This window comes from Microcaecilia unicolor, chromosome 6 (genome assembly GCF_901765095.1).
Source record: "Microcaecilia unicolor chromosome 6, aMicUni1.1, whole genome shotgun sequence".
NCBI classification, from domain to species: domain Eukaryota; kingdom Metazoa; phylum Chordata; class Amphibia; order Gymnophiona; family Siphonopidae; genus Microcaecilia; species Microcaecilia unicolor.
The window spans coordinates 47,037,757-47,059,988 of NC_044036.1; the positions used below are offsets into that span (position 1 = coordinate 47,037,757).

The 22,232-nt window shown below is 42.6% G+C and overlaps 1 protein-coding gene across 1 annotated transcript in view; it reads right to left on the reverse strand.

Annotated features, from left to right (window-relative positions):
* Nucleotides 1-22,232, reverse strand: part of LRRC40 (leucine rich repeat containing 40) — an 84,581-nt gene that overhangs the window by 1,984 nt on the left and 60,365 nt on the right. The window contains exons 13-14 of the mRNA XM_030205847.1: nucleotides 12,174-12,251; nucleotides 5,083-5,268 (exon numbers count right to left, since the gene is read on the reverse strand). Coding sequence (XP_030061707.1) covers nucleotides 5,083-5,268; nucleotides 12,174-12,251 — 264 coding nt within the window. The remainder of the gene's footprint in view (nucleotides 1-5,082; nucleotides 5,269-12,173; nucleotides 12,252-22,232) is intronic.

Genomic DNA, 22,232 nt, shown 5'->3' on the forward strand with positions numbered 1-22,232 from the left:
TACGGGCAGGAAAGAGAGGGCTCTTTCTTTCCTGCCCCGACCGAACAGGTACCTCTAGACCACCAGGGAGACAAGTGTAAGGGGAGGGGAAGGGAGTCCGGTGCCGGCTAGGGCCCGTTTCATCAGCGGCAGAAACAGGCCTTTTTTTTACTAGTAACTAATAATAGGTCTGGTGCAGGCCCCAGCTTTATTTTGTGACCTTAGCCTCCTCTTACCCTTCCTGGTAACCTACAGAGAATTTAGCCAACATTCATATATAGTGCTGATATGGACAGTGATGCTGAACTATAAAGATTTAGCAGGTTTTATCAGTCTCTATTTTTCATTCATCCCAAAAGAAAAAAATGATATATGGTCTTTTCACATTCTAAATTCTGCCTTCTCTGATATTATACCTCATAGTATGAGCAGGACATTAGAGTTTATGCCTGTTATATGCTGGATAAAATTTAATTTATGAAGAAATCTATGCAAATTTTTCATTTGCAAAACCATAGCTTTACAGATGATATACCCTATTTCACACACCAATCAGTTTAAACCTGATAGGCACAAGCAGACAATCCCACTAAACAAACAGGATGCTCTTTGTTTTTCTATATATGGCTCTTTCACAACAATTCAAACTGAGACAGTCATAAAAGATCTACAGTCACTACTCCAGGACCATGAATTACTCAAAGTGACATTCCCAGCCCCACCTGTGCTGGCCCTCCAACACACACTAATTCTGAAGCAAAAATTAGTGAAAAGCAAGCTCCTGTCAAAAGCTCACTAGTCCTTGCTATTTAGCAAAGTGAAAATTGTGCCAGTACTTATCACAGGATCCCTAGTGATTCCCACAAGGAAAAAGATATTCAATACAAAAGGATCCTATTCGTGCTCCTCCTCAAAGGTTGTGTGTATTTTTCAATGCAGAAAATGTGAAGATAGGTGCTATATTGGGGACACAGGACAAATACTAAAGACAAAAATCAGTTCACACAGACACAACTTCAGGGTAGTGACGCCTCCACTGGCTAGCATTTTTCAAAACCTTGAAACTGCATCAATATCCTTATGGTCAGAATACTAAAAGGTACCTAACACAATCCAGAAATGTAAAACCTTTGAAGTTAAAATGATGAAATATTTTGACACCCACCACAGGATTTCACGAGGATCTGGGTTTCCTATCACACTACAAACCACAACATTATACTGCTTTGTCACCTTCTGATTATCCATCCACTTCACCCTGTTTCTGTCACTCCCTCCTTCCCGCCCCTCCCTCTCTCATTAGAATGCTTTTCACGGTTTACCGTATATATTGTAATTTTGTCCTTTTTTTTTTAATCATAACCGACTTGAAGATGGCTCTGCCTTCAAAAGTTTGTCAAACAAAAGTTAGTCCGTTAAAAAAAGTTATCACCTTATTTTACTTTCATTTTTTATATCTATTTATTAACAATTCATGAGAATGATCAAAATCATTTTACTCTCTTCAAATACATTAACAACCTTGTTAATTCTCCTATCTAGCTCCTTCTTAAGGATTTCAAATTCAGAATTGGAGGGGCCTGAGCAGATGAGAAAAGATCAAAGACTGAAAAGTATTTTGCCTGGTTATGTCCTCCAGGAATTCAAGTGCTACCCAAGGACCTAAGAATTTATAGGATATTATAGAATATATGCAATTCCAAATAAGGCTAATATTTGTAGAAGTACTAGGTACCAGAGGATAAAACAGGATATTCCAATTCTCTTTAAACTAAATGCCCCCTAGTAGTCATTTAGGATTATTAGTACAAAAGGCTGATGCCATCTGGAGCTGTATCTGCAACAGAATGCATCTCCTATATATCATGCTATGGCATTCTGAATGCGTTGAAGCCTTATCTCTAACTCCTGATCCCTCTGGAGAAAGAATAAAATATTGAGCAGGGATGTTCTGAAAGAGAGGTACCACATTTCAAAAGATTCTCCACACTCTGACACACACCTGAAATGTATTCATTGCCACAACCTCACCCTCTGAAAAACTAGGGCATAAGACAGAACTGAGAAGAGCGTCCTAGGCCAAGCCACAGGTGCTCTCCTTATCCTATTAAAATTTACATAACAGGGCCAGCTAGCCCAATTGAATTCTTGCTTAAGAAGGGGAGTTAACCTTAGCTAATTTTTTTCCTCAAAACAAATTTCAAAGTAGTATTTCGAACTAATTGCAGTCTATACATCCGTATAGCTGAAAGATCAACATAAAGGGAGTTAAAATAATCCAGGAGAGAGAGCAAAGAATGAAGGTTTGGGAACTAGGAAGGAAGGAAAACAAATTTGACAAAAGTGAAACTGGCCTTTCACATCAAATTAGAGACATAAAAACAGAGAAAAATGAAAGCAGATAAAGACCATGTGGTCTACCTAGTGTCCCTATCCATGCTATCTGCTATCCTCCCTCTCCTTTAGAGATCCTATTTACTTGTCCCAAGCTTTCTTGAATTCAGATACAGTCTTCGCCTCCATCACCTCCACTGGGAGCCTCTTCCATGCATTCACCACCTTTTCTGTGAAGTAGTATTTCCTCAGGTTACTCCTGAGTTTGCTCCCATTCGCCCTCATTCTATGCCCCCTCATTCCTGCTTTCAATTGAAAGAGACTCACTTCCTATGCACTTATGCCACAGATGTATTTAAATGACTATCACATCTCCCCTCTCCAGCTTTTCTTCCAAACTATACATATTGAGATCTTTAAGTCTGTCCCCATACACTTTATGATGAAGGCCACTGGCCATCTTAGTTGCTGCCCTCTGGATGGACTCTATCCTGTTAATATCTCACAAATCTACTGCATTTTTTCGAGGGGGTGAACAAACATGTGGACAAAGGGGAGCCGGTAGATATTGTATATCTGGATTTTCAGAAGGCGTTTGACAAAGTGCCTCATGAAAGACTCCAAAGGAAACTGGAGAGTCATGGGATCAGAGGCAGTGTATTATTATGAATTAAGAGCTGGTTAAAAGATAGGAAGCAGAGAGTAGGGTTGAATGGTCATTATTCTCGATGGAGAAGGGTAGTGGGGTCCCTCAGGGGTCTGTGCTTTATAAATGACCTAGAGATGGGAGTAACTAGTGAGGTAATTAAATTTGCAGATGACACAAAGTTATCCAGGGTCGTCTCGTCGCGAGAGGAGTGTGAAAGATTACAAGAGGACCTCGTGAGACTGGGGGATTGGGCGTCCAAATGGCAGATGAAGTTCACTCCTTGGTCAGTAACCCAAAGACACCAGCAGTCCAACTACCATCAGAATGTGCAACAACCCATTCATTATTAGTTTTCTGACCTTGATCATCAGTCTTTGATTATCAGGGTCTTCCCTCGGGTGGGGTATAGATTGATCTGGCAGAAATAAAGGGAAGAAAATTAACAGGTAAGTTAAAATTTTTGTTTCCTCATCAGAGATGCCAGAACAGTCCAGATAAGTTGGATCTACTCAAGTTCCATCCAGAGAAAATGAGAAGATGCCATGATGGCAACCAAGACTCCTGCATCCAATGCTGGGTCTCTTTCTCAGCCTGCACACACATGCTGACGTGCTCAGACCAAACATAATAGAGATCAGGGGCTGCCCTCCCATGTAACAAATTGTATTTCCATGACTCACAATGTATTGTAAGCCACACTGAGCCCGCAAAAAGGTGGGAAAATGTGGGATACAAATGCAATAAATAAATAAAATAAAATAAAATTCTCCTCTGGAAAGACAGACAATGACTACCTAAGTTGACTCCCCTGCCCTTGAGTGGGCTCACCAGCCCCTTGGGACTGCAAGACAGTTGTCTGCTCAGCTTCTCCAGAAGATGCCTTAGGTACTGCTGTGCATTATTGGGGCACATCAATAGATCAAATAATATATTTGAAATCCAAAAGGAACTAAGTACCCAGAAACATCTCAAATGAAGCCTACAACCAACTTGACAATGATTGTCCCTGTCCAGGCCTACAAATACCATCTTCCTCTTGGAAGAGGGAAGGCCTATCAATCAGAAGTGGTGCACTACTAGACTTAGGGCTATCCCATTTCTTAAAAATTAAAAAAAGACACTAAAGAGATTGACCTCAACTATAAGCTATTATATGAAAATCAAAAGAAAGCAAGATCAAGAACTTCAAGAAAAAGTTCAGGTTCCAACTAGAAAAGACTATTCAAAACAGAGGTAACTGTGTTGCTCAAGTCTCCAGAACATGCTCTCTGTTGGAAAGCAGAAAGTTTCCTTTAACCAGCTAGTTGACAAGCTCAGCCAGAGACTAAACCCTCAGGAATGGTTCTTTGACATATCAGAAATATAGGGCCATCAAATTTTAGTTGAAGTTCAAGGCAACAAAATTCAGCCCCCCCCCCCCCCCCCCCAATAATCCCAACTTGTCCTCTCAACCCTCTCCAAGTTAAAAACAAAACAAAAAAACACAATAACACCTTGCAACAACTTATGTCACTGTTCTGGGTAGGTGAGCCCTTGGACAGCAGTCAGGTAGTCTCTGCCCGCCTAACCCAAAGGCAGGCAAATCACACCTCGGAGAAAACTAAAGCTAACAAGCCCTTGGGGGCTAGCCTGACAATGTTGGGACCGGAGACAAGGGGCAAGCTGCAACACCCCTCTAGACTGACTAGAAGACCCATTGTGAAGGCAGTATGAGAAGAAGCACAGCTGCCTTATATGGGCCTAGGATCCTGATGTAAGAATATGCCGAGGCAGTTCCTCCGTTGCTGGCCCTTTAAATGATCCTGCAGCATGCATGGACCTAGGGAAGCTAGTATCTGCCAGCACAGATCATGAGGGAGTAATCTGAGGAGCACCTCTGGGTGCCAGGAGGTAGAGGTGTCAGCAGCCCGCCATGCAGAAGATTCAGCCCAGAAACAACCCCAGCCCCCCACCATCACCACTGAGAGGGCCACAGGACCCAACCTCTGCTGAGGCCCTCAGGTGAGTCAGGGTGCAGGGCATGGCCATGGCACTGAAGTCCCATCAAGAATGTGAAATAAGAGAATTTAGAAAAAAATACAATATACTTCTAACACTAATTTTTTTTTCAGTTCACCTACCTTAGGTTTTCACAGTTTCCCAATTCTGGAGGCACTTGCAAAATATCATTATTCTGCAGGTCCAGTGTGGTCAGTTTACTCAACATCTTCAACTGTAGAGGATCTACAGATCCAATCTGATTGTTTCCCAGTAGAATAGTTTCAAGATTTGACATCCGATAAAGAACAGCTGGAAAAACTTTAAATCTATTGAAACAAACCAGATATATTATGAATATGGCAACTTTACAGGTCAATTTCTTCAACCCACCCCCACAAAAACATAGGGTTTAATATTCAAGAGTACTTATCCGAATAAGTGATGCTGACCAGGATATTCAGAAGCAATATCCAGATAGTGCCTGTGAATAAACTTACAGACTGTCTTTGCACTATGTGGACAGTGCTGGGGCGGAGTTAGAGAGGTCCTAGAACTTATCTGGATAGTGGCAATATTCAGTATGCTATCCCAACTTATCCAGATAATTTAGGGCAGATAGAATGCTATCTAAATGCCTACTGTCACTGTGCAAATAAGTTCCAGCACAGACTGTGTTACCTGGATATTCAGTGCCAGCCATCAGATATTTTTTGACCACTGCAGTAAGCATTTAGAAAAACACACTGACTGCAGAAGCTGACCAATAGCTTGCAACCCTATGGGAGGTTTACCCAAGGAAAGCCTTTAAAAATGGTTTCTATGCTACTGTTTTAGAGAAGACAAAACATGCAAATACACAGAGCAAATTGAATGAAATAGTGTGTTACAGACATTTGTGAAACAAGAATAAAATCCTTTTCTTAATAATATGACTTTAAACAGCTAAGTAAATAAACTTCACCAATGGCCTAAAGAACAAGCCTAAAACAGATTTGCGGAACAGCCTCTCAGTGGAAGTAGTGGAGACAAAAAACTATCTAATTTCAAGAAAGCTTGAAACAAGTACAAAGATCTCTAGGGGAGAGGAAGGGATGAGTAGACTGGATAGGCCATATGGTCTTTATCTGCCTTCATTGTTCTATGTTTCTATTCATGTTTCTCTGTTTCTATATTTTACAGGATTTTCAAAAATATTATAGAAATATTTTCTTAGGACTTTCTATTTATACCTAGCATATTTTGTAGCATTTGAAAGATTTTGGACATTCAGAAAGTATTTTATAAGGGGCACCTAATTAAAGAGAGCAAGTAGGCACCTACTGAGGCACTGTTTTATAAAGACACATAGAGGGACACTTTTGAAAGAACATCCAAGTCAGAATTGAAACACCCTGTTCATAACATCAAAAAAAAAAAACCCCACCCCAAAAAAACAAGAAAAAGCAAAACATCCATCTCACAGCCATTTACACACAGGAAAAACATTGGGATTTCCTGTTCAAAAATGCATGAGAACATCCAAAATGAATAGCCATTTTCAAAAATAAAATGTCCAAACTAAAAAAAAACAGGGACAAGGACATCTGTCTGACATCTGTACAAAATGGCCACACAGACATCCCTGCAGAGCAGAGGGGGCAACCTAGTGGTCAATGCAGTTTAATCCAAGGCACCCAGGTTCACAGGTGAACCCTTTAGTGACAGGAAAATACCTACTGTAACCGAATGTGCACAACCGTAATAGCCCTCAGGCTGCAGGTGTTAAATAGGTAACAGTACGTATCTTTCTGTTTCTGGAAGGCTCACAATTCAAAGGTTAAAAAAAAAAAAGAGTTGAAGCAGAATTTGAACCTGGGTTCCCTGGTGTATAGACCACTGCACCGACTACTAAGCTACACTTCAGACCTGTTTGCTGCTGTGTTCAGAATGCTCATAATACCTGATGTTGTCAGGGGGTCTAGTTTCCCTTTCTGGTGTCACTTTCAAGTATGAAGGAAGAGGACAGTAAGCACTGGGGGATTAAGGATCAGCTACTCAATACCCTAGACGTGATTGAAAATAGATCTAACTTAAGACACCCTTCATTTTTGCCTTGGAGGTTTCTTCCCATTTGATTATTGCTGTTGGACGTCCTAAATTTGGGCCCTCTCTAGTCCTGCCCAAAACATGCCCACTTGCTATTTGGATAAATAAACTGCAGTGTAAAGCGTGCTTCATCTCTTCTTCCCCCACACTCCACCATTATGGGTATGGCATCTCTCCCTCCCCATCCCCCCAACCTTGAGTCTGGCATCTATCTCTACCTCCTCCTCCCCCCCACAAAAAAAATGGTCTTTCATCTCTCCTTCCCCCCACCTGTGGGTCTGGCATCTCTTTCCCTACAGTTGGTCCCTCATCTCTCACTTCTCCTCGCGGTCCTCTACGCACTCAGTGGGTCATTTGACCACAGAAACATTAGACACAAGCCTTCTCTAATACACCTTCCTGTGGGCAGGACTTGGAAGTGGTAAAGCGTTGCCAGATCTGTGTGTAGTGCTCCCACAACCAGCAACCTGCCTAACATTTGCAGGCCTTGGAGGGGGGGGGGGGGAATCATGCAGGGCGATATACCGGGCCACAGAAGAGCAAAGCAGGGAGTCTGGTGCAGGACCTTGGTGGAACAGGCAGTGACCCCTACCAGTGAGCAGTCTTGGGCTTTTTGCCAGCCTCACACAGTGATAGCTATGCCCTTGTGCCAAAGGACATTCTATATTACAATATGGATGTTGGAGAGCAGAAAGAGGCTAATCTGGCACTTTCCAGTTACATGTAAGGGCACTATTTTGAGGATAAATTCCAAAATACTGCAAGTGATGCACAAAGTATGCGAGCTTTATAAACCATCAGTTATGTCATATCAATGGTTGCAAAACTGATGGGCCCCAATAGCGAGTTAAACTCATATTCTTTGATGGCCTCTTTAGGAGCCCTATCCAATTTATTTACTGTTTTAATGCTGTAGACTCCTTTTTCACCACTGAAGATCCTCTAGGTTTGTTCTAGACTTTTTTGAAATGCTATTCCTACTCTGACTCCACTACCATCAGGATCCTTTCTATGAAAAATATTTTCTGATGTTAGTCCTGTGTCTGTTTCGAATGAAAAATGGGTCAATGAGTGCTACATTGATTTCTGCATTGCCATCTTTCTGTTAAAATGAGATCTTTTTACCTCTATACCTGGTGAATGAATTAACATACATATTGCAAAAGGTGTACGACTTCAAAGTTTATTTATTTTAAGTAGAAATATGCACAGGAAAAACGGTTTTGTTCGTGCAACTTTCTTTAAAATTAGTCACCTTACTTTCTAACAATTCTTACTCTCTTACCTATATGTTCCATCTTTGCTTATACCCCTATCAATTAAAATGTTCTATTACGTATTGTGTTGACATTGTAAGTAGTATACTATGCCACACTTTGTATTGTTTGAATATGTTTACTGCTGTAATTGCCTATTGCTCATGTTTGATCTATTCTTACTGTACACCGCATTGAGTGAATTCCTTCAAAAAGGCAGTTAATAAATCCTAATAAATAAAAAATGTAGAAGGCAGTCTTGTTTCATTTTGTGCGTCTCTACAGCACACGCAGTATAGAAATGTACCCTAGCTTAAAACAGTTCTCCATAAAACCTGTCTAAACAATCTGACAAGCACCCTGTCTTCTTCCAGTGCTTACTGCTATGTAGTTTCAAATTTAGTGACAATTTTAAGTTATTATTCACTCTTTTAGTAAAAACAAATAAAATTTACCACAGCTGATTAGAAACGTTAATCTTTAAAACCTTCAGCAGCAGTTTGTAATGAAGAAAAATGTTTTTAAATTAAGATCAGCACTTGTAATTATCTACTTTGCATCCACCCACTTGCTCAATAATCACTGGTGCCACCTTGGTGGTATCTCAACTACTGAAGTGCTGTGTCTGACATTCAGCAAAGCTCTAGTTGTAGAAGTGCATTTCCACAAAACACTATTTATAAACTATTTATAACTTTATACTGCTTAATAATGTTGCCATCTGTCAGCACCACAGGGAGAAAAAAGTCATTTAGCCAAAAATGGTAATATACAGGAGCTGCTTTTCATATGTTAAAATACAGAACTGAAGAGTGTGTTCTAAATCAGAGCATTTTCTCTTAAGCAATAATATTCAATGTATTACATTGTCTTAAATGCCCAATACCAATGAAGACTATTATTTCGTTAATGTCCTCCATCGACAAATGAAAAATGCTAATTTCAATTTTTCAAGCAATTCTTAGAGTAAAAGAATTGAAAATGCCCGCTCTCAATGAAGTTAAGATTACATTTACTGTTCCTGCACATAGTGGATACTTTCGAGGGCAGGAAACAATAAAAATAGCTTTGAATTTTCAGAACTACATTTATTTTAGGTATTTTATCCAGTAGCAACAATTCGATAAAAATTCCTATTGTAATTTTGCTTCAATTACTGGTACAAACTCCAAAAGCAAAAACTGCCCATGAAATGTGTGCCAAAGTGAGCAATTTGGACTATTTCCCCCACAGAGGACAAAAATAAGTGTGGCTTTAGTATAGTACTGAATTATATTACCTGGGTGCATCAGAATATCAACAATCCACTCCTCCCATCTCCAAGCAATTTACTTACCTCCTTTTAACATTAACCAAAAGAAAAAAAAAACTTTACAGATTTTACCACTAGTCAGATATAGAGAGCAATATTTTAAAAGGGTGCCATGGATAGGTGCCCACACAGGCTATTTTAAAAGACAAGTAGGCACCTAATTGTCTATATAAAGTATCAGGGCCCTGTTTACTAAGACACTGTAGGCATGAAAACCTTTTAGCATACGCTAAACATTAGCACACACTGACGCTAGAGATACCCATAGGAATATAATGGGTGTCTCTATCATTAGCAAGCACTAATTTTTAGCGCGCATGCTAAAAAGTTAATGCGCCTACATCGAAGCTTAGTAAACAGGGCCCTACATACCTTGAATGTAGGGGACTAGGGACTATCACTTACGTCTGATTGTGATCTAGTATAAGTGAATGCACATACTTTATACATGAGTAAAATATTTTATAAACTATATGCATGTGAGCTCCACCCCTGTGCATGCCCATCTTGATGCCAAAACACAAACTTTTATTCCAGTTGGTATTTTGTAAGCAGTCATTTACGTGTTTATGTGGCCTCATGTGCACAGGAATGACTAGGATTACCCTCATGTGTACTGTTAAAAGCAGTATATCAAATGGAATGAAATGAAATGACAAAATTTTGAAAAAAAATTATAGGCATGTCATGTGATCCAATTAGACAGTGATAGCAAACACTGCTAAACTGCCTTGCTTCTAATCGAGTGTTAAGATCTCAAAAGTGTTCTGCAGTTCAGCATTGTAGCTTTCAGCGTACAGAAAAATCACCAATAACAGAATCAAATCCTATCTGCCCAGTTCCTAAATTTAGGGAGTGAGTTTCAGGGCTAGAGAAGGCCAAATTAGTAAAATCAGAGTGGCTGATTTGTCCTCTGCCAGGAAAAAAAACCTTCTATAAACGGAGATATTTATTTGTTTGTTGCATTTGTACCCCACATTTTCCCACCTATTTGCAGGCTCAATGTGGCTTACCTAGTACCATGAGGCGTTACCACCTCCGGTGATGAAACAAATACAAAGTAATGTTAAAGAGAATGAGATATATGCGTTACAGACACATTAGAGGAACAAGAGAGGACGAGTTATATAATGTTCGTTGCAAGTTTTGGTTTCGTTGTGTTGCTGAATTCAAGCACTTAAGTTGGGTCAGTAGGGTATATAATACATAATCAAAAAGAAATGTTTCCATCAGTATGTGCGCAATGATCTCAAAGTGCCCCTCATCCCCACGTGTCTTTCCGTCATGAGAATCTTAATCTCTTCAATTAATATTATACTACTAGTAAAAAAGGCCCGTTTCTGAGACCAATGAAACGGGCGCTAGCATGGTTTTCATGGGTAGTGTGTATGTTTGAGAGAGTGTGTGTGTGTGAGAGTGTATGTGTGAGAGAGACTGAGTGAATGTGCGAGTGTGTGTGACAGAGTGAGGCTGTCTGTGTGAGTGTGTGTGTGAGAAAGAATGTGAGTGTGCGTTTGATATATATAGACTTTGTGCGTGCGTGCGTGAGTGAGTGATTGAGGGAGAGAGTGTGTGTGTTTGAAAGTGTGTGTGTGTTTCTGTGTATGTGTGAGTGTTTTAAGCAAGTGGTGCATTCCCCTCCTCCTACCGTGGCCCTCTTCTTCCCCCTCCTCTCACCGCCCCAGTCACCCTCCAAGTTCCAGGCCACCCTTCCCCTTCAGAGTGAGTGTATGTGTTTGAAAGAGTGTGTGTGTGTATATGTGTGAGTGTTTTAAGCAGGTGGTGCATTCCCCTTCCCCTTATGTGCTCCTCTTCCTCCCCCTCTACTCACCGTCAACTTTCCAGTCTGCCCTCCCTCCCTCCCTCCCCCCTGCCCCCCTCTTCACCCCATGCCCTCCTCCCTCCCTCTTCTTTGCTCCCAAGCATTGAATGCAGCATTCAGGCGTTGATTTTGTGCTCTGCTGCTGCTCCTCTCTCCTCTTTCTGTCCCCGTAGGAGCGCAGGTACCAGGAAGTTGTTTTGAACTTGCTGTACCTGCGCTCCAGGGCCAGTGAGAGGAGAAATGAGTGGCTGCAGAGCAGACAGCCAATGGCTGAAGGCTGCCTGCATTTCAGGTTTTTTTTGTTTGTTTTTAAGATAAGCGGCGATCTTTCAGGGGGGAGGATGGATTTGGGAAGCGGCGAACTCAGGGGGTGGAGTTTGAAAGAGGCGACCTGGGGGGGGTGCATAGCATAGGAGAAGCAGCGACCTTGCTCGTGGGCAGATGGAGAGCGGAAGCGTCGAACTGGAGGGGGTGGAAAATGGAAGAGGCGACCTCATGGGCGAGTGGAGAGGGTGGGGAAGCTGCGTACTCGGGGGGGGGGGGTGGAGAGAGGAGGTGACGAACCTCGTGGGGAGTGAAAACAGAGCAGGGCTTCCTTGATTTGTCGAGTGTTTGCTCCGCCCTCAACGTCATCACGTTGTGACGCGAGGGCGGGGCAGACACTGAAGGCCAAACCGGATATCTCGGGCGCCTCAAGTTCCGGCTTGAGGCTTCATTCGAACATTGGAGGTGCCTTTTATATATATAGATTATTACCTGTTAAACGAAAGAATTATTGTTTGGAGTCCTATAACTGCTTCTAGTTCATCAGGTAGCACCATCAAAAAGTTGTTTCTAAATAATAAAAAAAAAAAGTAGATATCTATTAAAATTCACATAAGTGAATATACAATACGAAATACAGGGCTCAATTTACTAAGCCTTTTCTCCTGTTCTGTGTCAATAAGGAAAAACATGTGGAGGGTCATTTTCAATTACATCCAAATCTGATTATTTTGCAATAAAAAAAAAAAAAGCCAAAAATCCAGTGCCAAACATGGTCATTAAAACTATTTTAGTCATTTTTGTGCTCAGTGCATCTTTCTTTTAGGGCCATTTTCAAACAAAAAATGTCCAAGGGAAAAATGCGCAAAAACAAGCCATTGGGATGTCTGGAGGCAGCAGTCTTACTAGGTGGGCCCCACAGACATCCCAGCAGAGCAGTGGGGCAGCCTCGGTGGCACTCCAGTGAACTTCACATAAAAGGTCCCAGGTACACATCACATCATAACCCCTTTATACTGTATGGTGAGCCCTCCAGGAACAGAAAAAAATGTACTGTAGTCATCATGCCTGCAGGTTTCACCTATATGTGGATTCAGTAGCGGAGGAGTAGCCTAGTGGTAAGTGCAGTGGACTTTGATCCTGGGGAACTGAGTTCAATTCACACTGCAGCTCCTTGTGACTCTGGGCAAGTCACTTAACCCTCCAGTGTCCCTGGTACAAAATAAGTACCTGAATATATGTAAACCGCTTTGAATGTAGTTGCAAAAACCTCAGAAAGGCGGTATATCAAGTCCCATTTCCCTTTCCCTTTTATGGGTTTTAAAGGGCTCACACTTTCCACCACAAGTGTTCTAGTTAAGAGTGGGATATGGGCCTACGTCCCCTTCTCTACAATCCACTGCACTGACCACTAGGCTACTCCAGGGACCTGCTTGCTGCTCTAAGAAGCATGGCCATTATACCTGCAGATGTCATAGAGTTTGGTACGTATTGGTATGTCACTTTAACCTCTTAGGGGGGTGGGAGTCATGCCTTTAACCTTCCAGTGGTCATCTGGTCAGTTTGGGAACCTTTTTGGCACTTTGTCATTATCGAAACAGATCTATCAAAAAACACCCAATTTTTTGCCCTGGACGTTTTTACAGAAAAATGTCCAAATCATAAGCCCGCCCTAGTCCTGCCCAAATCATGCCTCCCACATGCCCCCTAGAGATTTACAAAAACATCTTAAAATTAGTTTAGAAAATAGCAATTTGGACATTTTTATGAAAAAAAATCCATTTGCTGCTTTGTGCCATTTTTTTGGACACTTTTCTATTTCAAAAATGAGCACCTTGGTAAATTAGGCTCAGAACCCCACATTAACAACAAGCAGTTGGTTGTGCAGTTCGTGTATGTCACAGTTATGTTTTTAGTGCACAGTGTTAATTGTTAATCACATCCTAATGAGCCAGCAACACAGCAGATGGGGAGTCTAAGCTGTGCTTGCCAAAATGAAGACACGTGAATTTTTCATGGCACAAGAGGTGCAGAAGCCAGATCTCACCAGTCACAGCAGAGGAAGTGGTACTGTTGGATGGAGGGAAGTTAGAAAACAAAAACACAAACCCAGAGAAGGTAAGGAATGGTTAGAGAAGGAAAGGAGGGAAGATACAACATAAAAGGGACTGCAGAAAAGGGAAGCCAGAGACCAGTGGAAATTAGAGGGAGTGGACAATATAGATCATAATTATACACACACCTTACATGTATGTAGAACCCACCACCCACCCTACCCACTCACACATACCCAGTCTTCAGACACCATTCATCAATGCAGTCTAACCAGCCACTAGGTGTTAGATGGGGATACTTAGGTGTTAGGAGCACTTTGCATTGCTTTTAATGAACTAGTGGAATGGGGTGGGCCACAAGGGCCATGACCAACTAATATTTTGCCCAACACAACAAAGTCAGCAACTAGAGAACCTGGGGCTAGGTCAGAGATTGGTTGGCTTGGTTCACCAACCAAAAAGGTATTGTGCTGCCCTTTAGGCAGCTGGCATGGGTTTATACTCTGCCATCTATATTTTCCATCATTTTGTGACAAGCTTTTCAACAAGTATTATAGAACCAAAAAAAAAATCAATACAATATCAGAACCAGCACAGCTATTACCACTTAACAAGAAGAGAAGGTATAGCAAGTACTGTGCATTTTCATGTGGGAGGTCCTCAGCACAATTCCTGGATCAGATCTTCCACACCCCAGGTTGGCTGGGGATGTAGCTATCACTGCCCCAGAGCTAGGAGGGAAAGAATGGACTAACGGAGAAGTTGTGATTATTAATAAGGGGGATAACCTGGTAACCAGATTTTGAACTTAAGGTACAGAGTTCCGGAAGACCCAAAGCAGATCTACTTTTCAATGTAACCAAAAACACATTCAAATTAGCCTGTTCAAAGACCAACATATACAATATTAAATGGCTTTTGGCATCACCTTTTTTTTCTATTTTGGAACAGGGCGAAGGGTTAAAGGGGAAAGAGTTACAACAGTAATTAAGATTAACTTCCACCTCTGATATAAAGAAAAAAAAATAGTTAGTCACATCTCTAACCACTGAGCAACATAAACATTAGAGGTACTCTAGCCCAGAAGCCTGAACCAAGGGCCCTTTCACCTAGAAACCTCAGAAAAAGCAGGTTTGGAAGTTTGTAATGGAAGTTCTCCACAGAAAGCAATGGAATGCAGACACACAAATGGGTGACCTCATTGTGACAACTCCTGTGTCTGCTCTCCTGTGTCTGCCCAGGAAAACATTTGATGAGCTTCTCTAGACACGCATAAGCATTCCCACACTATACTTGGCTCCACTTCTCCTCTCCCTTCAGTTTAAGACACAGCTATGGGTTCTGCGTATGAAAGGAAGGTGGGGAAGTGTGGCTGCATTTTCCTGCTGTTTACAGAGAACCACCATTAAAGGAAAGAAACTCTTCTTTCTCCGTCACACAGGGGGTGTGCAGCCACATGAATGGATGATTCTAAAGCCTAGGTTCATCCATGGTTGTTGAAAAAAATGGGGTGGGGGTAGGGGGAGAGGGGGAGAAGAGGGGCTTCTAGGAAGAAGTGTACATGCAAAGTACTTTCAGAGTTGGCTATAATTCTTGATCTGTGAATAGAGATGTGTCCCAGTCTGTGAATCTGAGAGGCAGGCACGCCAACAAGGAGCTACAATAATCAAGTTTGGACAGCACCAGTGAAAGGTTATGGAGAGATGATGGACCTAAAAGGGGTAAAATGGTCAAATGGAGCGTATTTGACTAAGGGTGAGGAAGGCAGAGAATACTCGTTTTGAGTTGTGAGAACAGAAGGGAAAGAAATTATCTGTAGTAACTACAAGTATTTTAACAGATGTGTGGTAAGGACGAGGTGCTCCTTTAATAGTACACATAACCATATGAATACTGGGAGGTTACAAATGGAGTACCATATCAATGAACTTACTGCTGTTGAGTTTTAAATTGTTTTCAGCTAACCAGTCTATCGATGCATCTAATTGAAGATTGAAGCAAAGCTGGAAGAAGATTGAGGATCAAGTGAGAGAAGGTGTTGGATGTTATCCCTGTATATACAGATGAAGCCAAGAGACTAAAGAAAGAGGTTTAAGGGTGCTAGGAAAATTAATATTGGCCCATGAATGGATCCCTACAGAACCCCTGACAGCAGGTGTCCTGTAGATAAGGTGGAGTTGGAGTAGCAAACCACATAGGTGTGCCTGGTTAGGTAGACGTGGAACCAGTGAAAAGCTAACCCAGTATAAATGAAAAGCGTTCTGGACGTGACAGAGTAGACCTGTGAGGTAATCGTGTTTTGCCTTTGCTATTGTGTTTGGAGTAATCAGAGTTTGTCTTAAAGGTCTGAAGAGTGCAAGCTGATGGATTCTGGTACCAAAGGTTTTCAGCTCTCTGCAGTTGTCAATGAAGGAGACAAAGGCTATGATGGATGCTGTTTAGCAGAAAGAAGATAGTGTAGAGTTATTTTATCTAGGGCCCTGTTAAGAGTAGTGTTCCAAGAAGAGACCAGGTCATTCAGGGACAAGGACAGAAAGTTTGGTGAAAATGCAACATAATTTTTCAAGACAACATCTGGGAATGAGAAAATGGAAATGTTTGGTGGGGTGGGGGGGGGGGATGGGATAGGAGCTGGAGATCCTGCAGGAAAGGTGAGAGGAGGACACCAGGAGTGGTCAAATGAATAGAGTAGAGTTAGTTAAGAATCGTCTCACCACCAGCGTATGATTTTTTTTGACTGCCTATGAGAGAGGAATTCTTGTGGACATACACTGACAATATTGATCCCAGTGAAGCTTGAGGTGCTACTGGAGCAGATGCATGTGTAGTCTTGCAAAGGGAAAACTGTGTATTGTGAAAGCCATGTGCCCCAGAACATGTATGATGGTTCAGGCAGTTGGAAAGACAGAGCCCTGTAGACACTTGGATGGTTATTCCCAGTCTTCATGAAGGAATATCTTGACTTTTTTTTGTGTGTGTGTGTGTGTGTGTCCAACAGGGCACCGATCATGTGCCAAGTAGCAGGGTGGATTTGATATATGAAATGAATACATTTAAAGCACGATTACCGAAACAATTCGGCTCATTAGGGGATTCACAAACAAAACAGACCAGACATTTCTGCTGGAATGTCGCAACCAATCTAGATTCTACAAATTACATAGAATAAGAAATTAAACACTATAAAACTTTGCATATAAAGCAAAAACCTTGCAGTTGTCAATGAGAAGCTTTTCAAGTGTAGAAATGTCCTGGAGGATGTTGAGTACATCTTGCACTGTCTGCCCTGATATCAGTCATCCATCCTTGATAAATATTCAGTGATGTGGATGGATGGATATGTGGAGCGCAAAGATGCTTACGCACAAAGACTTGCCAATCACTGGCATCAAGTTATGGGGAGATGAATTTCTCCTTGCAAACAAACTTGTTGAGCTCTCAGAGGTCTAGTATGGGTTGAAGTCCTCCTGAATTGTTTGGACTGAGGAAGAATTAGAAGTAGAAGCCCAAGCCCCCCCTGAGCTGGGGCAGCAGCACTACTGCATGTGTGCCTGAGAGATTCTAGATCCAAAGACAGAATAGTAACATGGTGGAGGCGGATGCTGGCTGAAATTATCAGATTGAGCATCATCACCCTTTGGTATATTTTGCAACCCATGATCTAAAGTGTTTTCCATTACTTTGCAGACGGCATGTTGGCCTCTATACTGGTATTTTTCTGCTTTTTCAACGCTGCTTTTAACAGCATCAATTGGTGGGAAAGCTTCAGATGTATGTGACCTAGAGCAGGGTAACCTTGTATTTGAGATCCAGATGTCTGGAAATAGGCTGAATGGTGAGTGATGCCTGCGGTGCCTGGAGGAGCTAGTGGATTGGTAGGCCAAGAACCTTAGAGCTGAGGGACTGTAAAATGGTATTGAAATCTTGCTTACCCTGCGTAATGGTAGCAGTCTGGAAGAGCAAAGCTTTGATAACCCATGGGCTCCCTATTGTCTTGGTCCTGGAAGAAAGCATGGTCTTCTTGGCACCAGGCACAGTCCACAGGTCCTGGATAGTCAGTCAAGCTTCCATAGGATAGCTGTGGCATGACTGAAATTGAGGTTTCTAAGGGGGTGCCGGAATGGTGTGAAAAGTACAAAGGTGCTCTCTAGGAAAAATTTCTGAAGAAGCTGTAACACAACAGATGTAGGAAAACTTCCTGTGAAGGTTGGTGTAACTGAAGAAGTCTCCAGTTGAACAACAACCATGGGAAAGTCAACTAGGGTGTTAGAGGACCCTGGAAACTTTGTGCTTTTTAGGTACATAAGTACATAAGTAATGCCATACATACTGGGAAAAGACCAAAGGTCCATCAAGCCCAGCATCCTGTCCCCAACAGCGGCCAATCCAGGCCAAGGGCACCTGGCAAGCTACCCAAACATACAAACATTTTATACAAGTTATTCCCGAAATTGTGGATTTTTCCCAAGTCCATTTAGCTAACCACCTTCTCCGGCAACGAATTCCAGAGTTTAATTATGCGCTGGGTGAAGAAAATGTTTCTCCTATTTGTTTTAAATTTACTACACTGTAGTTTCATCGCATGCCCCCTAGTCCTAGTATTTTTGGAAAGCGTGGACACTTCACATCCACCTGTTCCACTCCACTCATTATTTTATATACCTCTATCATGTCTCCCCTCAGCCGTCTCTTCTCCAAACTGAAAAGCCCTAGCCTCCTTAGTCTTTCTTCATAGGGAAGTCGTCCCATCCCCGCTATCATTTTTGTCGCCCTTCACTGCATCTTTTCCAGTTCTACTATATCTTTCTTGAGATGCGGCGACCAGAATTGAACACAATACTCAAGGTGCGGTCGCACCATGGAGCGATACAACGGCATTATAACATCTTCACATCTGTTCTCCATACCTTTCCTAATAATAATACTAAGGTACTAAGGTGAGGGAGGCCTCTGGGTGGACCTGTCTTTTGATAGGCTTTTATTATTGTTGTTGCTATGCCATCTGTAGTGCCCATTTAAGAGAATTCAGTTGCTGTTCTTGTACCGATCGCAATGCTTTTTTTTTTAAAGACTGGATTTATGGCTATCTTTACCTAAAGGTACTATGCCTTTAACGTTCTCTGACTTGCCTTTTTTTGGCCTGTTTAGGTGTCCCGCAGTCTGTTGCAGGCTATTGTGGAAAAGAGAGAAGGCTGGCTATATTTCTTCCGTTTGCTTCTGACACAGAGGAGACATGTTTCTGAAGTTTCTGGTGCAAGAGATCGTGAGGCAAGGTGCCGTCAGCATGAAGCTCCATCACTGGCTTGTCCAGGCATGCTGATAGCCAGTATGGCACCAGCACTTGGATCTGCTGGCACACAACTGTTCAACTTCCCCTGGGTTTCTGGCCCATTTGGAGGGGGTGGCAGTTGGTAACCCGCAGGTACATAAACCAGCCCTGGTGGGGGAGGGGAAGGTGCATCTGTGAAACACATGCTGTTCTTTGCTCTCTTTGTTGTTTTTGGTTTGGTATTCTATTTTTTTTCTCATGTCATGCTGTGAGGAGGAGCAGCAAAGAGCTGCTGACAAATGGAATAGTAAAAAAAAAAAAAAAAAAAGACTGAAGGGAGGAAGAGGAGGGAAACGCAGCATAGTGTGGGAATACCTGCACATGCCCAGGTAAATCTCATCAAAAGGTTTTCCTGGGCTATGGGAAAGAGCCAACACAGGAGCTGTGAGGATGACGTCACCGATTAGTATGGCTGCATCCCCCCTTCCTGTCGATGGAGAACTTCACAACTCTAGCCTTCATGTTCACCAACTGCAGTTCTAATGCCTTTCCCCACCCATTGTAGCAGGTTGTCTCCAAGGAGAACAGAATAAATATTCTCACTAATCAGCAATGTCACCAACAGAGCCATGGGGCAGAAATGCTCCCTAGCATTCTTTATTTTGCAGAAGCTTTTAGAAGCACCTCCATACTTGCACGTCTGCCCGCCTGCTGTTGTTGCACAGAACCAGGACAGTCTACTATAATAGCTGACATAGAATAAGACTCCAAAGGGATGAAGACATTCTCTCTAATGGGAACAATACAAAAAAAAAAAAAAACGGGGAGGGGGGGGGAGGAATTGAGGCATACAACAGCAACATTTGATGAACAAACTAAGAAGTTTAACCTTTTTTTTTTCTTTTTTAAGAATAGCCTGGGCTAGAAACAAAAGGGCTGATGGACTATCTGACTGAAATAAGTAATGCCACACTGGGAAAAGACCAAGGGTCCATCGAGCCCAGCATCCTATCCACGACAGCGGCCAATACAGGCCAAGGGCACCTGGCAAGCTTCCCAAATGTACAAACATTCTATACATGTTATTCCTGGAATTTTGGATTTTTCCCAAGTCCATTTAGTAGCGGTTTATGGACTTGTCCTTTAGGAAACCGTCTAACCCCTTTTTAAACTCTGCCAAGCTAACCGCCTTCACCACGTTCTCCGGCAACGAATTCCAGAGTTTAATTACACGTTGGGTGAAGAAAACTTTTCTCCGATTTGTTTTAAATTTACTACACTGTAGTTTCATCGCATGCCCCCTAGTCCTAGTATTTTTGGAAAGCGTGAACAGGCGCTTCACATCCACCTGTTCCACTCCACTCATTATTTTATATACCTCTATCACATCTCCCCTCAGCCGTCTCTTCTCCAAGCTGAAAAGCCCTAGCCTCCTTAGTCTTTCTTCATAGGGAAGTCGTCCCATCCCCGCTATCATTTTAGTCGCCCTTCGCAGCACCTTTTCCAATTCCACTATATCTTTCTTGAGATGCGGTGACCAGAATTGAACACAATACTCAAGGTGCGGTCGCACCATGGAGCGATATAAGGTGAAATTAGATCTTACCTGCTAATTTTCTTTCCTCTAGACCCTCCAGACCGGTCAAGACGCGTGGGTTATGTCCTCCTACCAGCAGAGGGAGACTGAGAAAACACTAAGCTTTTGAAGCCTGTATATATAACCTGTGCAGAACCTCCACTAGCCAGTATACCCCTGACAAAGCAGAGAAACAAAAAACACTAACAACAACTAGCAACCCTGTACGTGGTCACAGTAAACTGCAAAAACAAGAAACATCTTCCGCTTGCTCTTACGGAAACATGTTCCTTTGCCTTTGATAAAACAGTTGGGGTTCTACAGGTGGACTATCAAAGAAGAGCCCCACCTGTCCCGGACTCCTATCACAAAACAGAAATAAACAGTCTGCAATTAGAGATACAACAATTTACAGCAGCCAAGAATTATCCAACAAACACACCTCCTGGCCTCCAATACAGACAGGGCGGGCTCTTGACCGGTCTGGAGGGTCTAGAGGAAAGAAAATTAGCAGGTAAGATCTAATTTCACCTTCCTCAGCGACCCTCCAGACCGGTCAAGACGCGTGGGACGTACCAGAGCAGTAACTAACTTATGGGAGGGACCTACTAAGGCCAGAGGTCAAAATTGCTGCCCCAAAGCGCACCTCGTCCTTTGCATGCACAGGAATCCTATAATGCTTCACAAAGGAATGCAACGAAAACCAAACCGCAGCCCGACAAATATCTAACAGAGAAATCATACTATTCTCCGCCCACGAGGCTGCCATTCCCCTAGTGGAATGAGCAGACCAGCCCCTAGGCACCACAGGACCCTTCACCAAGTAAGCAGATGCAACCGCCTCCTTCAACCACCGTGCTATGGTCACCTTAGGAGCCGCTGCACCCTTCTTTGGGCCACCATGAAGAACGAACAAACGGTCAGAGGCTCTAAAGTCCTGAGTTCCAGAGAGATAACAACTCAAAACTCTCCTGACATCCAGCTTGGCAATACCACGCTGCTCCGAATCTCCAGCCATATCACCCAACACTGGCAGAGAGATGACCTGATTAACATGGAACTCGGAAACCACCTTGGGCAAAAAAGGAAAGCACCGTCCGCAACGAAACCTTTCCCTCAGAAAGGACAAAAATGGTTCCCTAAAAGACAAAGCCTGAAGCTCTGAAACACTCCGTGCTGAAGTAATCGCCACCAACAAGACCGCCTTTAAAGATAAATCCTTACAAGATGCCGATACCAGAGGCACAAACGGAGGCCTGATCAAAGCATCCAAAACTAGCTTCAAATCCCACGGAGGCACCATCCGTCACTGAGGCGGATGCAGCAACTTAACACCCTTCATAAAACGCACTACCTCAGGCACAGACGCGAAGGACTTTCACTGAAGCTTCCCACGAAAACATGACAACGCTGCCACCTGAACCTTCAGTGTAGACAAGGCCAGACCTCTATCAACACCATCGTGCAAAAATTCCAAAACTTCCGCCACCGAAGAGTGAAACGGCCGAACTCGATGGTCTTCACACCAGTGCTCAAAGATTCTCCAAACCCGGACATACGCCAAGGAAGTGGATCGTCTACGGCAACTCAACATCGTAGCAAAGCCACTGGACGAAAGCCCCTTCTTCAACTTGTGCCGCTCAAGAGCCAAG